The sequence below is a fragment of the Raphanus sativus genome, unplaced genomic scaffold, assembly GCF_000801105.2.
Source record: "Raphanus sativus cultivar WK10039 unplaced genomic scaffold, ASM80110v3 Scaffold0098, whole genome shotgun sequence".
Classification (NCBI taxonomy): domain Eukaryota; kingdom Viridiplantae; phylum Streptophyta; class Magnoliopsida; order Brassicales; family Brassicaceae; genus Raphanus; species Raphanus sativus.
The window spans coordinates 49,705-67,401 of NW_026615419.1; the positions used below are offsets into that span (position 1 = coordinate 49,705).

General features: G+C 36.4%; 1 protein-coding gene across 1 annotated transcript; it reads right to left on the minus strand.

Annotated features, from left to right (window-relative positions):
• Positions 1–2,598: 2,598 nt before the first annotated feature.
• LOC130501101 (protein NEN2-like) lies at positions 2,599–4,450 on the minus strand. Its single transcript, XM_056995994.1, has 5 exons — positions 4,237–4,450; positions 3,753–3,910; positions 3,534–3,644; positions 2,905–3,428; positions 2,599–2,818 (listed from the first exon to the last, which is right to left on the minus strand). Exons 1-5 carry the CDS (start codon positions 4,448–4,450, stop codon positions 2,599–2,601), a joined length of 1,227 nt encoding a protein of 408 aa, XP_056851974.1.
• Positions 4,451–17,697: the final 13,247 nt, after the last annotated feature.

Below are 17,697 nucleotides of genomic sequence, written 5' to 3' on the forward strand. Positions count from 1 at the left end.
GTTTATTTAATGGAAATTCGAGGTTGGTCGAAGAAGAACCTAGTTCAAGCCTCAAGAAAATGCTGACAAATTTAGAACGTAGTCGGACAGAGATGATTGCGGCACAGAAACAGTCACCAATGGACGACTGCTTTTAACAGGCAACCGACTGTGGCCGACTACTAAGGAATTTGGGATTTTTTTAACCACAACACATTGTAATTCACTCCAGAAACCAACCGACTAGCTCGACAAGTTTTCTCGATTGATCATGGGGAAATACTTTTGATATTCGAAAATCTGAACGGTATCTTATAGACCTGAAATACGAACTAATTAAAACGCTTACCGAGATCAAGCCGAGAGAGTCTAAGGATCGGGAATGACCTTAGAGTCGGATATATGTTAAACCGCGAGTAAATACCACTAGTTGTTAAAGCACGATGTCTTAGGAAGCACGAGGTAAGCGGAAGCACGAGGTGTTCAGCTAGTGAGCGGCCGAGAAGAAGCTATCGAAGTACATATGGAATTAAGAGCTGAGGCTTGGATAATCCAAGTATTTTGAAGGTATCTAAGTTTGAAAGATGAAAAACTTCGGTTTATTTAATGGAAATCCGAGGTTGGTCGAAGAAGAACCTAGTTCGAGCCTCAAGAAAACGCTGACCAAGATCAGGCCGGGAAAATCTAAAGATCGGGAATGACCTTAGAGTCGGAGATATGCTATTATGGGAGTAAATCATGTGTTAGTTAGGGAAATGTCAAGAGAAAGACTGTATAGCTCCTATTTAAAGAAGCAATGTCTTTAGAGAGTCTAAGGATCGGGAATGACCTTAGAGTCAGATATATGTTAATCGCGAGTAAATACCACTAGGTTTAAAGCACGATGTCTTAGGAAGCACGAGGTAAGCGGAAGCACGAGGTGTTAAGCTAGTGAGCGGCCGAGAAGAAGCTATCGAAGTACATATGGAATTAAGAGCTGAGGCTTGGAGAATCCAAGTATTTTGAAGGTATCTAAGTTCGAAAGATGAAAAACTTCGGTTTATTTAATGGAAATTCGAGGTTGGTCGAAGAAGAACCTAGTTCGAGCCTCAAGAAAACGCTGACAAATTTAGATCGTAGTCGGCCAGAGATGATTGCGGCACAGAAAGAGTCACCGATGGACGACTGCTTTTAACAGGAAACCGGCCTCGGCCGACTACTAAGGAATTTGGGATTTTTTTAACCACAACACATTGTAATTCACTCCAGAAACCAACCGACTAGCTCGACAAATTTTCTCGATTGATCATGTGGAAAATACTTTGATATTCGAAAATCTGAACGGTATCTAATAGACCTAACTAACACATGATTTACTCCCATAATAGCATATCTCCGACTCTAAGGTCATTCCCGATCTTTAGACTTTCCTGGCCTGATCTTGGTCAGCGTTTTCTTGAGGCTCGAACTAGGTTCTTCTTCGACCAACCTCAGATTTCCATTAAATAAACCGAAGTTTTTCATCTTTCAAACTTAGATACCTTCAAAATACTTGAAAACGAATACACAAACTAAAAGAGACATTACTTAAAAAAACATAATATATAAATTGATGATATAGTTGTAGACTTATAGTATTCTTTTTTTGTAAGGGATATATTTGTTGTATTCAGAAATCGTAATATATTTAATAAATTGGAAAAATCATTGAAATTAGACAGCCTCATTTAAAAAATTTGAAATTTTCCAAAACATGGAATCCATTCTAAATTTATTTTGGTTGAACATAAATTAAAAACTGAAAATTTGGGATGATTCTACTTTACCCGAAACTCATCAAATGCATGGGATGATAGATTAAGATTAATCTGATAATTACAGATCGATCTATGCATGGGATGAGAGGTAAATAATAATCTTAATAAGGAAAAGAAATTGTTCATAATAACAAAGATAAAAGTACGTATAAATTGATTTGTATCAAAAACTCATGATTTTTATTGTCGATTGGGACTTACCATGATATGAAAAGTACAAAATAATCACTATACACAATACATGTTAAGAACAAATTACTCAGTAAATCGTAGCTACTTTGTAGTTGGTCAATCGATTGGTGGATTAGCATGCTCGGTGATCACATTGTCATTGTATAGTAAGGTATGTGATCACAAAAAGATGTTCTTCAACATCCACATTCTCTTTTGAAGTGTTGTTTTTTTTTAGCCCAGCATATAATTAGAACCAAAACGCACTCCATTGTTTCCAAACCACATTGAATTAAATGACTATCAATGGAAGACCACGGAATTTCTTATATTATATAGATAGTGGGAGAAGATATAGATTAGATTACAAAACCATATATGTGCAACTCTAAAGTTACACTTAAAATGTCCCATCTTTTAATTCTTTTTCTTAAATCCTAACGCTCATCTTAATAATTCTTATACGAATAGGAGTGTCATACATCAAGTTTTTTTATCAAAATCTTTATGAATTAGTTCTCCTATTCATATACGAATTATTTTTATTCAAAAAATTTATTATTTTAATCCCAAAAACGTAAAATGTGATAATTACTCAGTTACAATGAAAGAGAAGCTAAATGAAACGGTTTTACAGAAAGAGAAGGAGAAGCTAGTGGATCACAAGCTTTTTAGCAACTAGACGGATTCCAGCTCTCTCCATATAATCATATGGCTCCAAAGACAAGAAGGCATCAAGGACGGTTCCTGGTTTTACCATGTCTTTGAGCTCCTCAGCTTTTGGGTTCCTCAAAATGGTAACTCCAGAGGTCTCTCTCTTGTGTATCTCAGCTGCATACCGGTCTCCAGTTCCAGAAGACTTTGCCGGTATACTGCACAAACAAAGAAACAATCAGGATAAGCTAAGCAAACATGGTTCCTAAATGGAACCAAGAGAAAGAGACATAGACAAACTTACTGAATCCTTGCGGTAGGATAGCTTGAAATTCTTATTGGGATGATTACTGGGTTCCACTCAGAAATGCTGCCTGAATCAATAGATGTTGCATGTGCAGCACTGTCGCATTCTTGCAGTACATTACAGAGACTTGGATACAAATTAACTACAAAGTTCAACTTTGGTCTCCCAGCAGTATCCTGAAATTTGAAATTGATCCCAAAGTGTACTTCCAGTTCAGGACAATGGAGACGAAGGGGTCTGTCCCCAAGGAAGAGCTGTATTTTCTTTCTTTGGCTTCCGACATGAGTTGCTGTGATGCTTGGAATTGATATTTCATCTAGATCCAAGAATCTTTCCTGGTCACCAGTACCCTCAGAGGCAACAATGTCCGTGGGAATTTCCCTCCTCAAAGTGCTCATATCAAATAGATTCGTTTGAGCTTCTGCGTTTGAGTTCTCACTGGTCTTCCAATCAGCGGAAGATTTGTTGATATTCGTACAGTCTTCAGAGTACTCTATAAGTTTATCTGGAAGATTTGACTTCTGTTGAAACAGCATGTTACATCATTAAAATATATGCAGAAAATCGTGCAGTAGAGTGATTAGGACAAAGCACAAGATAGTCAATCACAAGATTAGAGAGCATACCAAGAACAAGACAGTCGCACAACACTTGAGAACCTCGAAATTCATCCTGATATCGTCCAGACTCGAATGCGTCTGGTTACAAAGTCCAACGTAGGCAGCCCATTCCGCGAGCTGTCCAAACAAAGATCACAGGAAAACAGAATAAGCATCCAACAAAGCTGTCACATTTGATTTCAAGAGCTTGGAAGAGTAAGTCCGTCTCTTTAGTATCATTGTTACCTCCATATCATCAGCTCTCACCCCAAATCTTTGAGTAAGCAACGCCAACGAGTCAATGATACCCCTTGGCTCTGGTGGATTTCGTCCTATCTCAACAAATGCTTCTCTTATCCTTGGACAATCAAAATTCAATACGTTGTGACCTGCCCATATCCTTCCTACAGTATAAACCCTCCAAAAAAAAATCAACACAACTGAACAAACAAAACATACACCAAGAAAAGAATTTTCCACTTTCTATTAACGGTAATCACTTTGAAAGATACAATTTCGTTTCCATTATCTTTCATGTACACGCATGCAATTTATCTAAACTATTATATACACACACCAACAAAAAGGTCAATGCATGAAAGACTAAGTGGAATTTTAAGAAAGACTAAACACACATCAACGAATCAACAGAAAAATATCGAGAGAAGAAAGTGAAGCATACACCACACAGAATCAAAGAAATCAAGAGAAGAGAGTGAGACGTTTTAACCTTCGAGAATATCGTAAACGTCATCAGCAATTTTTGCAAACATATTGCATTGCACCAACCGAGGGGGGTAGTTTCGAAGCTCGACTAGCTTCTTCGGACAAACCAGGATTGATGTGAACTCTAGAATCGAGTTCTCTCCTTGGAACGGAAATTTCTTCTTGACTTTGAAGAGCGCAATCTCTGACCGATCCTCAGCCGTAGTTCCACCACCCATTGGTCGGAGATTTGCAGAACTCAACAACCTCTTGAGAAAGCTATATTCCAAAGGAGCAACCGACAACCAGAAGATGAACAAATTCAAAACGTGTAAATCAAACACACCAAAGAAAACAATTTTCTTCTCTCAATAATCAACTAAGCACACAAAACCCATGATCCGAAATCAAGTAAACGAAACCGACTTAAACCCATGATTAACTCATTGACAGTTCAGGAAGTCATAAACAACTGAAGAACACACTGTGAATGAGAGAAGAGAAATCGAACCTCAAGAACCAATTGATTTTCGGACTGAAAAACGAGAAATCGAGGCACATACCTTAACAGATCGAGGACGGCATTATGGGCAATGGATATAGGGTGACAATCCGTATGAAAACAAGCCAAAAATCGTTCAAATCCGTGCAGAATTGAAAAAGATGTGATGAATTGAAGTTCAAAAGCTTGTAAAGGTTTTCAATGGAGAAGTGAAAAAGAATGAGAAAAAAAGGAAAGTGTTTTTTCGTTTTAAATCGCGAGAGAGAGAGGAAGAGCAAATCGAATCCCGGTTCGATTCAAATGGATTAAACCGGTTTTTTTAACCGGGATTCACCGAAATTCGATTTGATCGGTCTAAAAACTGGGATTCACCGAAATTTGATTTGGTCGGTCTAAAACGAAAACTTAAGCAAACGATTCTTAAAACTTGGATCAATTATTGAAGTGGTAAAACCGGGACCTAAGGCTCTCACTACGCGGCCCCAGGTCCTCCTTCCTTGCATGCTCCTTCTCTTGCGCTTCATCCATCAGCTCCTCGGTGTCCTTGGCCTTTTCCGGTTCTTGGATCCCCATTTATTGATCGGTCGCAGGTGGAGCCCTTTTGGTTTCGTCCACTTCCATGGCGTCATTCGAGCCTTCGGAGACCTGTGGGAGTGCCAACTTGCTTATAGAGAAGTCAGAGACAGCTTTCTTTTTCAACTTCGCCTTCCTCTTTGGGAGCTCCTGGTTGGTCAGCCTTTCCTTCTCAGCTTGGAGGTCACTAATTTCTCTCCTTATGATTTCCTCCAGGAGGTCGATGTTGGCTTGGACCTCTTGAGCCTTGCTAAGGGACCTCTCGGCGTACCTCATCTTTTCGAATTTAGCTTTAATAAGCTTAAGGACGGACTTGTAGGCTTCGATCATTTAGCTGATTATATACTCTTTTCTAATAAAATTACAATTCATATAGACGAATATATATTATTTTGAATAATATATATATCTATGGCTTCGATCATGTAGCTGATTCTATACTCTTTTCTAATAAAATTACAATTCATATAGACGAATATATATTATTTTGAATAATATATATATCTATTAAACACAGTGTTTTAATAGATATATATATATATATATATATATAAATTATATATTAATTATAATGAATCTATTGACCCGTGGTCGAACCAGTGACTCAAGAAATACTCCGGTTAAGTGTTTGGGTCAGGTTTCAAAACATTGGGCAAACACTATTTATACAATTTTTGTAAAAACCGTGAAAACTCGAAAAACATTGTTTATAAAACTTTATATATGATCTATACATTGTTTTATAAAATCTTATAAAATGTCTTTTATAACAGATTTATAAACCCTTATATATAATCTATAAATTGTCTAATATAAATTGTTAATCGTCAGGGATACCAAGACATAATTTTGACTTGTTCAAATAACAATTAAGGTGAAGCAGTGTCAACAAGCAATTGATAAATATGAAGTCTTCTTTCGCTAAGCCATTTTTTTCTGTAGATAGATTTTTGGGTTTTTTAATGAAATACCCGAATTGATACATTATAATAGCTGATTAATTTTGTATGGTTGATTGAGTGAATTTAGAAATATTCTTAAAATATATATTATAAAATCTGATTAGTTTTTTAAAACCTAAAAAACTCTGCTAGTTCAGTCGATCGATGCTTCTCAGCAGGCAACCGGGCGGGTGATGGGCAGACCCAGGAATAGGAATGATGCGGTCTGACTTTGTTTTACTCGGGGAATGTTACCCCTTTATTTTCTTTTTGTTTTTCTTGACCCCGTTGGTGGGGTTTGATCATGTCGGAGAACGCGAAGTCTTTGCAATGCCGGTTCCATCCAATAGATTAGGATTTCTCATTCGATTAAAAGTTTAAAAGATCAATGATCTAAGAAAATTCTTTTATTCAAAATAAATATCTCACAACATGTTTAGTCTAAATTATTTGTTTGGATCTTTTGTGTGAATTATTTTGTCTATGAATCATAGAATATAAAAAAGAAGTCCTTGCAATACTGGTTCCTTTCGATAGAATATAACTCAAAGTCATTGAAAATGAGAGGGACATAATTTATTTTTCCTTTGATGGTCATATCTGTGTATGTACGTTTACGTAATATCTTGTAAACGTTCATGAACTTTTGGTTTTATTCTTAAACGAGAATGTACGGGAATGTCGTGAACACATAAAACCGTCGCTCGTGTCACCTCGACATCTGATGCCTTGTCCGAATAGGATGTCATTTATTAATATTTTTTCAAAACATGTGTCATTTGTCGCCTCTAGAAAAAAAAGTTGTCATTTCAACTTACCCATACATGATCGTTTAAGAGTAATAACCAAACGCGCATGAATGTTTAATAATATTACTTAAACGTACATACACGAATATGACCATTAAAGATAAAATAAATTTTGTCCCTCGCATTTAGTATTCCAAGTATCGGAATAGAAGGAATTGTGTTGTGCTGCATACCTAAATAGAAGGAATCTTTTTTCCAGGGAATGTCGTGAACACATAAAACCGTCGCTCGTGTCGCCTCGACATCTGATGTCTTATCCGTATAGGATGTCATTTATTAATATTTTTTTTCAAAATATATGTCATTTGTCGCGTCAAGAAAAAAAAGGATATCATTTCAACATACCCGTTCATGTCCGTTTAAGCATAATAACGAAACGTGCATGAACTTTTACATGATATTTCTTAACCGTACATACACAGATATGACCATTAAAGGAAAAATAAACTATGTCCCTCGCATTTAGTATTCCAAGTAACGGAATAGAAAGAATTGTGATGTGCTGCATACCTAAATAGAAGGAATCTCCTTTCCTAGGGATGTAGTGAACACATAAAACCGTCGCTCGTGTCTCCTCGACATCTTATTCCTTGTCTGCATACGATGTAATTTATTAATACTTTTATTAAACATATGTCATTTTCGCCTCTAGAAAAAAAATGTCATTTCAACATACCCGTGTACATGCTCGTTTAAGCGTAATTACCAAACGTGGATGAATGTTTACGAGATATTACTTATAAGTACAGACACGAATATGACCATTAAAGAAAAAACGAGCATGTACACGGGTATGTTGAAATGACTTTTTTTTCTAGAGGCAAAAAATGACATATGTTTTAATAAAAGTATTAATAAATTACATCGTATGCAGACAAGGAATAAGATGTCGAGGAGACACGAGCGACGGTTTTATGTGTTCACTATATCCCTAGGAAAGGAGATTCCTTCTATTTAGGTATGCAGCACATCACGTTTTTGGAGTGGGTGTTGATCACATACCTTACTATATTTAGAAATAAATAAATTCTATTTGTTTTGAAAAAAAAGAAGAAGATAAAGCTAAGTTTGATATTGGTGTATCATTGGTAGACAATTTTTTAACCAAATTTCTGATGAACTACTTCAGAAATCCAAATAGGTATATTTATACATTTTTTCCTATGATTATTTTTATGATTTATCATTTATTTTAGAAAACCAAATATTTTAATACTCTTAAAATTGTAGGATTATCACATTCTCCCGTTAGCCTTTGTTCAATTGATGAGGAAGTCATTCTTTTTCACTATTGACATTGGCAATACGCATATTATTGCGAATGTAGGGTTTTATCAAGTTAAGAAAGTTGTTCCATATATTGACATAATGCTATTAGATCATGTCACTAAAACTGCAAGGCCAACGAAAAAATCCTGCCTTTATTAGGACTATTTAAAATAGTCTTTTTTTTGTCAACCTTGGGCCACAACTGGCCGGCCCATTAGCCTAATCTCTACAATTAAATTGTAGAGTCGGGGACTCGATCCCTGGTGTGATGGTGTCTGTCTTCTGTGGACTTATCATTTGCCACTAGACCAAGATCACTTCACTACTTAAAATAGTCTAATCAGTGCTTTTTATGAGTCTGGAATTGTTTTACCTTTTTTATGTTTTCTATTAATATTTCTGGTTTTTCTTAGGGTTTTTAATATTATCATTTGCTATTATCAATTTAATAATAAATAATAAAATCCAGATTCCAAAATGTCGATCATGTTTATTTGTCTATTTATTTTCCATGTTTAGTTTAATATTCGGTTTTAAAATTACATGGTATTCTAATCAAATAAACAACTACATAAAGAATTAAATATACTTTTCTAATATAAAACCAATGCAGAATTTTAGAACACAAACAACAATCACTTGAAAACTATATGAAAAAAATTATCAAACCCGCGCGTAATCGCGCGGGTCAAAATCTAGTTTATATGCAATTTATAGTACGACGACGTTCGTTGTAATAAAAAAAAAGTTAAACGTTGTAATTAAAAAAAAAAATGAACCCGCAAGCACATGGGCTCGTACTCGGGTTTTGTTTATCTATAGAGGGGGAGGGACGCCACTGGGCCAATTACTTTTTATCGTTTATTGTTCAACAAGAATAATAATTAAATACAATTTAGTCTTGTCGAAACCTTAAAGCAAAACGACATCGTAATGTACCAAATTATTTTTCTTCTTTTTGATATAATCGGCGCTGGGAGACTGCCGCATTTATTCTCACTTTTCCAAAATCTCCTACGGCTAAGCAGATTTGAGAGAAGACTTTGATATAATCGGCGTTGCGCGAATCACTGAATCGGCCAATCGGCGTTGCGCGAATCACTGAATCGGCCAAAACTTCGATCACCCAAGCAGACAGGTACATCAAATGCTAAGCCGACACTATTATCTTTCCTTTTGATTGGCGTGACTTCAGACTGTTTTTATCTTTTATTTTGTAGTATGAAGAGGTTTATCATTAATTTGCCGCCCAAACTTTGGTTTGGTGAAGAGGTTTATAGGATATGTGGTAAGATAGAGGCAAAGTGTAACTATGAAGGAAACTGTAGATACACTAAACAAGATTTTGTCAGATAGAGAACTCAATTGGTTCATCGAGCATCCCCAATTTTCGCACATTTTCCATATGAAACAAGAGGGGTTTCGTAAGCACATGGGTGTTTGGTTGTTACTTCACCGAACAGCCAAAACAATGATGCTAGACGAGTGCTGGTTCATTGTGAACGGTATTCCGATAAGATACTCGGTTAGAGAGCATGCTCTAATCACCGGGTTGTCGTGTGGTCCGCTTCCAGATAATTACGATAGAAAGTCGAGTCGTTGTGACTTTATCAAAAAAACATTTTGGAAGGACCTCCAAAATAGATTTCTTAACTGTGAAGAAGAAGTTAGAGGCTATGACAGAAGAAGAAGGTGAAGGTGATGATCGCTTAAAAATTGCTGTCTTGTACTTCTTGACATCTGTTATCGCCGGAAAGAAGAAACAGATTACAAAAATAGATGACTTTTTGGTAAACATAGTTGATGATCTGCCTCTTTGTAGACGCTTTCCTTGGGGAAGCTATACGTTTAAGAACTATGTTGCAAAAATCCGAAACTATGTAGAAAACCAGAAAGGCATTCCGAATACTTCATTTTGTTTTGAGGGATTCTACCTTGGTTTGGAGGTATATACTTTTCTTATCTCTTTAGAATTTTTCTGGTTTGCATAGATTTTTTTTTCTGATCTTTTGAGTCATTTGCAGCGCTTGGCGTTTGAGAGCATTCCAAACCCGAAGAATTCACATCTAAAAGATGTAGCGGAAGCAAATAATGCATGTCCTCGAATGTGCAAAAGTCATTTCGTTGACTACGATCTCAGAGGTTTTCCTCTGGAGCGCATATATGAGCATCTTGGCGAAACCAAGGTTAGTCGAGCTTCTCAACCTATTCTCTTCTCAATCCAACATATTGGTTCTGAAAACTATTTTAATAGGAAATACACAGTATGGCCATAAATTTTGTAACTATTTTTATAGGAAATTCAGAGTATCTTGGAACCTGAAGCAGATGAACAACATCTTGTGGCCAACATAGTTGAAAACGCTGATTATGTTGACAGAAGAGTTACCTGGAATGCTGCTCTAAGAGATAATCAGGTCGTGTGTTGGGAAGATCTCTATGATAGAGATGTGTCAAATCGAGAAATAGAAATGACGACGAAAGAAAATGATAAAGAAGCTCAAGTTGGGAGAAGAGGTCAAGTTCAGAAAGCAGTGCCAAGAAAAAAAGATGACAGATATATGAATCGCCTTAAACGGCAGCTTTACCGGAGAATTGACCAGAGGGTTGCGGAAGTGGGAAAAAGTCTTCTGAATCCGTCTCAGTCTAATATCGAGGAAAGAGAAGAGGAAAGAGAACAGGGGCTAGGGACTGTAGGTGGAATGGATCATTTTGCTCGCGAAGTTCTAAAGAATGTTACTCCCATGCACCCTTCAGCGTCTCGTTCTCCTACAATTCCCGTGATTGACGCAGGAAAGCAGAAGGGAACGCGTGAGATTTTGAAGTGCTACTTGATCAACCCTAATGGTAGTAAGGATGTTGTTGCAATAGGGGTTAGAGATCCAAGCCGTTTAGTTATCCACAGTGTACCCGTGAAGCCTCATGAAGTTGTTGTGACAATTTCTGAGGTCAAGATAGACATACCTGTTTGGGAACCAAAAGATGACGTTGAGATGCTAAGTAATGCAGTTGGCGCATACATTGTCTGGCCAAGGACAGTGTATTACCTTATGAGGATGAGGATGAAGAATACAAGGAAGAAGACAAGGACAATCTCTATCAAAGCGACCAACGCACAAGAAAAAGAAAAAGAGGAAAAGCAGAAGAGTCACCGCAGCGATATGATACGTCTCAGAGTTTACAGCCTTCATATTCCCCTCTTTTCAGTCTCTCGACGAGCCGGAACAGACGGGAGCGAACCAAGAAGATGACGGTCAGCTACAGCTTCATGAGAAGCCATTGAAGGTCTATGTGAGGCAAGAGAGAGTGACTTGTTTCTTTGAGAGGCTGGTGGGCAATGAGCAGGTTGCACTCAGGACACGAAATCAACTTGGAAATGGAAGGAAGAAGCCATATATAACCCAGGGTGGACGCAAAATTTATAGTCCAGACAGGTTCACGTTTGCCACATATGAGTAAATGGACGCTGGTTCTGATGTTTAAGACACAGAAGTTTGAGTTGACTCTGTGTTTCAAATGGTCCGTTATTAATGAGATTTAATAAATTTCAAATAATTCCAATGTCAATGTATGTAATATAATACATGAGATAAAGTTACTTTATCAAATGTACTTCACTTAATAGTTAAAAGATGGATGATGTCTCACCAGCCATTATTCATTTAAAAACAACCAGACTTCAGCTTTTGAAGGGTTACGCAATACCTCATGATTTAGTTTGTAGCAAGAGCATACTTTCGAAACATTCCATTTCCAGTAGAGTTTAACAAGAAGAACGGGACAGAATCGTAACAAGTTTAACTAGTGCGGATTACATCAGCTAGACAAACTTAGAAATCATACAAACATTCCAAAAAGAACCACCACCAGTCCTGGTCGTAGAGTTTGCATGCATTTCCCCCGGTAGAGATGACAGCATATTGCTAACAGATTCATACATACTTGAGCCGAGGCTTACTGGATCAATATGCACTATCACAAGAGCGATGGGAGCCAATGCTGCTATTGTTACGATCACGGCAGCCTCGTCTAAATCGGTAATGTCCTTCTCCGGACTATTAGTCAATTTGCACATCCATTTATACAACTTGTCGGCAATCATAATAATTTTGTTTCTGAATTCCAGATTCTGACTACTCTTATTCAGAATGTACTGTTTTGTAGCCCTTCCTGCAGACTCTACTGTTTCTTTAACGAAGAGAGTAGTTCCCATGATGACAATATCACCAAGATTACCGGAATCGCGACTGGTTTGGCCACCATCCAATTTTTCCATAAGTCTAATTGTAGCCATTGTCTTCTCCTTAAGCAAGATATCATTGTTGGCCAGAGACTGTCTAAGCTCATCCAATGCTTTATATGCAATTTCTGTGTCCACCTCTCTCCGCTTCAATCTTTTTGCAACATCTGCCTCCACATTTTGGGCCGTCTCTTTAGTAAAGATTCCTCCTCTTCCAAACCAACACAGTTTTCAGTTTCATCCTCTCTCTGCTTCAATTTGTTTGCAAGACTTGACTCCGCATTTTGGGTCGTCTCATGAGTAAGGCTTTCTCTTCCAACATCAACACATTTTTCAATTTGATCTATAAGACCTTGAAATTTGTCTGGCGGGATGGAGGACGTAACAGGGAATGTCCTCCTAGTACTAAGCCATTGGTTTCTTAACAAGTAATGATAGGAGAGAGCACTAACTCCACTTCGTTGTTTTGAGCTGACAAAAAATAAAAGAGAAATTAACTCAAATTGCATAATCAACTCAAGGTATCAAAATTAATGCCGCCAAACAAAAGAAAAAAGAACACAGAGAAGACAAAAAACTAGTAATACTAACAAAAATCATCAAACAAGAAAATGTTCCAAAGAAGGAAGAGCACAATCATAGCGAATTCGAGACCATAACCCCGGTTCACGCACAATGAGAATCTCAGGTTTCTTCTCTATTGTGAAGAACAATTGTGCTTTGATGGTTTGATTAGAGGGGTGAAGCTATTATATAAACGCTACAGTATAAAAGATAGAAATAGAAGATGAACAAAGGATATTGAGATGCTAACCTTTCTATCAACTCTTTCTTATTGAACCGAACTTGTAAATAGACCGCATTGTGTTGAGGAAGAGACCACCAGTAGGGTCTCGCAAGCAACCGAAAAGAACTGAAACCCGAATTTAATCCGAACCGAACCCGACCCGACCCCGAAATACCCAAAACGTCCATGTCTAGTCAAATCTTCTCTTTCCACCTTTTTATTCGACCGAGACAGTTTTTTCCTCTCTTTTTTTGGTCCAAACACGGTCAAATACAGATGGGAAGAGAGTTACTCCCACTCCATCTATCTCTTTTTTTTCTCTTTTCCCCAGCATTTAGGATTAATTGCAACATGATGCCATCTTTACATTAGGGTTTTCAAAATTTGCTTCTTTTTTTATGAAAATGCCATAAAACATGAGAACATGTTCTCACTTTTTCTTCTCTTTTTTCTACTTTATTTTTTTTTATTTATATTTATTTTGAGTGCACTAGGGAAGAGCTCTCATTGCTCATACTCTCAAGGACATATACACGGACGAGCATGTTCTCTGTTTCCCGGATTATTTCAAGGTTTCATATGTAAGAATCTCTTGTTTGGTTTTGTTGTTCAAAATTTATGGTCTTTGCAGAGAAATTGAAAGCTACTTAGGCTTTTTGATTGCCAATGAACGATCTGTTGAATTGGATTATGCAATTAAGCTCTTGCTTTATTTTAAGCTTTATGGTCTTTGCTGAGAAATTGAAGCTACTTAGGAATTTGATTGGCAATGAAACGATCTGTTGAGTTGGATTATGCAATTAATTTCTTGTTTGTTCTGTTGTTCAAAGTTTATGGTCTTTGCTGGGAAATTGAAAGCTACATAGGGTTTTGATTGCCGGTGAAACGATCTGTTGAGTTGAATTATGAAATTTTGTATTAAAGAATCTCTCTTTTTTTCTTTAATTTCTAGGGCCCAGGCACTCAGATCGGGAGTTGCTGCTGCTACTCGCTGTAGTTCTCAGTTAGACTTTGGATTCCCTTTCTTGTTAGAAGCTTGTTGGATGAGTACTAGGAGAGAAATCATTGTTACGACCTCTCTCTCGGAAGAAATAGCTCAACACACTTTAGATGAAATTGAAAAACGTGTTGAAGTTGGAATAAGCCCCAAAACTAAAGAGGAGGCCAAACAAGTAATATCGTCTCTTACAACCTGCTTGGAGGAGAACAAAGTTTTGTTAAAAGATGCAGCTGTAGCATTGGCTGAGCTTAGAGCCTCAATGTCTCAGCCCGATGAATATGTTACTATGGAGAAGATAAGAGACGCAACAAAAGGTTCTCCAGAGGTTATAAATCCAAAACTTTGTTTGATTGTTCTATTATGGTTTCCTTGCTCCTATATAACATATGTTTAGCTCATAAGGTTTCGTTTTCCCAGTCTCAACTATAATAATAATACTGAAATTTTCCATTCTCCTTGTCATTAAACGGTTCTTCATTTTTACGAACTTCTCAAATAATGTAACTGACATTTATCTCAGGTTTACACATGTTTACACAAATACTCACCGAGTCGCTGTTAGATGTCTTCTCGGTTCCATACCTTCTCGAGCAACATAATATAGAGAGTTCATTGAAATTGAAATTTGCATATAATCTGATATCATCATTATACTCGGTTAACCATTGAAATTTGTATAAAAAAGAGAGTTCAAAATGACAATATAAAAATTGTACTATGCCGACAAAATTTTTTTTTACTAATATGATATGATTGAAAATTTGAATGAATATCAGACAACGATTAATAATTTCTTAATATCAAAATATGAAACTAATTATGTAGTTTAGGGTCATTAGAATCAGAAATAACATTTAATAAAATTATGGTAAGAGTTGTTATCATATTCAAAAGAGTTTTAATTTGGATAACTTGAGTATAATATTAAATATTATTAAATCTAGTTGTACTAAAAACAATATAGTATAAGAAAAAAACATAATATTAAACATATTAATTTCTATTTAAATAAATAAATAAATGTATGTAAAAATGACTAAATATTAAAATTTTCAATATTTTTAATTTTCATCCACCTTAAGGATGACATCTTACCTTTTGATTCATCTATCAAAACAAAATAAAACCCTAAATCTTAAAATTACCCGAAACACAATAAAACACTTATAAAAACAATACTTAAAAGTAAGTTTACTAATTAGTAATTACAAAAATGACATTTTTGAAATGATTAAATATTTATAATATTCAAATATTATTCAAACAAGGCTCAATGAGATCATGTTATTCATATATTTATATATACCTCCGCGGCGAGGTACTCTAGAACGGCTGCAAGATAGACCGGAGCACCAGCCGACACGCTTCGCGTATCTACCTGTCTTGAGGTACCTGGCGATTCTTCCCACGGGGAACTGAAAGACTGGCCTTTGACGAACGTGAGACGGCTGACTTGGTGGCCTTTCCCTTTCCTTCTCTTCCACCTTTGGTCGACGTGCCGCTTTGTGCGCCTTTTCTCATCTTGAGGAACCTGGCGAATCTTCCCACGGGGAACTGAAGACCGCCTTTTTACTGAACGTGATACGGCTGATTTGTGGCCTTTCCCTTTCCTCCTCTTCCACCTTTGGTCGTGTCGCTTTGTGCGCATGTACTCATCTTTTATTTCGAAATAAAGACTGAGAAGTGTGATAGATGTTGACTATTGAGTGTCCCCAGGGGTTTTTATTTTAATCGCTCTTAGTCAACGTCATTATTTATATTAAATATATGTATAAACTATATATTTTCATGGTTCTTTTATCGTATAAATAATATATTTATAGTAAAAAGATGGATTTAGATAAAAAAAAAGTTAAAGATGGGAAATATATATTTTTAATAGATATAAGCTTTTTAGGAATAGGAAGTGAAAAAAACATTAAAACAAATCATGAAAGAAAACATTTTGTAAGAAAAAACAATTTTTAAAAACGTTATCCAATTGTATTTGCCGCATTTGGATTTTGAATTTATACCAAAACAATTATGTGGTGTTATATCGGTTTTTCTAGGAACTTTAGTTTGTTATAGAAATTGTAGTATATTTATAATAAATATTGGTCTAAGTAAATTTACTTATATCCAAATGTTTTTCAGTTTCTCCAAATTGTGGTATATTTATATAATTATAATATAAATACATATAGAATTTCGATTTCTCTGTTGACGGATTCAGAGGGGTGTTTCAGTTTGCGCCATCCGATCAGGTGTTTTGCTAACCTCCTCAGCATTTAGCTCCAAATATAAAAAGACATTATGATCAGGAAAACTCAAACTCACCTGTGGAAACTCACCTGTGATTAAGTTTAACCAATAACTAATATTAGATTGTTAAAACACCAGTTCGGAAAGCAAAATATCTAAAACATTAGAACTTAAACATCAGAACCAAGTCAGGAAATTAACCCTTATTGTGTTCTATTGGTTGAGTATATAAAAAGACATTATGATCAGGAAAAATTCTATTCAAAAATATAACGAGGCAAAGTTTCGCTTTCTATATGTTCTTATATGGTATAAAATGGTTATATTCAAAAGAATTTAAGTTATTGGAGTAACACAAGTATAAGTTCGTTATATGGTCGCTAAATACGAGCCGCCGCCGTTCTTGTTGCTGTACCATAGAACTGATGAGGACCTCATGTCAGCAGCTGGACCACCAGCTCATAAGATCAACTATACAAGCTACATTGGAGCCAGCAGCGACATAGGTGCATTCAAAGAAGGATATCTTTGCGACCATGAGGAGTTTGACCGTGAAACACTTCCTATAGATTCTCAACTCAACCAGAGCACGCGCGAATTGGTTTCACAGTAAAAGGAGTAGTGGTTAAGGAGATATACCATTTACAAGTCAGGATACCCTACACTGCATCCGAACTGGTTCTATTTAAGGGAAGTAAGTCTTTCCTTAACGAGTATTGATACACTAAAAATAAATCCTTGCTACTGCCAAGTTAACAGTTGCAATTGTAGTATTTGAGATTCAAATCCAGAGGACCAGTCTACACTCTAGTTCTATGAATTCCGAAATCAAGCTAAGAAGAAGATAATGATTTGTTTAAAAAGTGACGTAGAGAACAAGTAAAAAGCACAAGCGATGAATTCAAGTTAAAAGGAGTTAATCTAGGATGAATGCGAGTGATCTCAATCACGACCGAGCAACTATTCAGGTTCGATGCAGTTCTAATCTAGAACTCGGATCACTCGGCTGGAACACTCCACTGTCGTGGCAGTGATCACTTTGCAGATCGATCTCACCACCTAACTGTCGTTGGAATGAGGATCGATTGCAAAGCTTTAGAGAACAGGTCCGATCAGTTCAC

What these genes read in the sequence shown, in the direction of transcription:
- LOC130501101 (XM_056995994.1), bottom strand. Translation starts at nt 4,450, where the DNA reads ATGGGTGGTGGAACTACGGCTGAGGATCGGTCAGAGATTGCGCTCTTC. An exon ending in TGAGAGCTGATGATATGGAG is followed by an intron (nt 3,645 to 3,752) that starts GTAACAATGATA and finishes TTGTTTGGACAG; the next exon opens with CTCGCGGAATGGGCTGCCTA. An exon ending in GTGCGACTGTCTTGTTCTTG is followed by an intron (nt 3,429 to 3,533) that starts GTATGCTCTCTA and finishes CTGTTTCAACAG; the next exon opens with AAGTCAAATCTTCCAGATAA.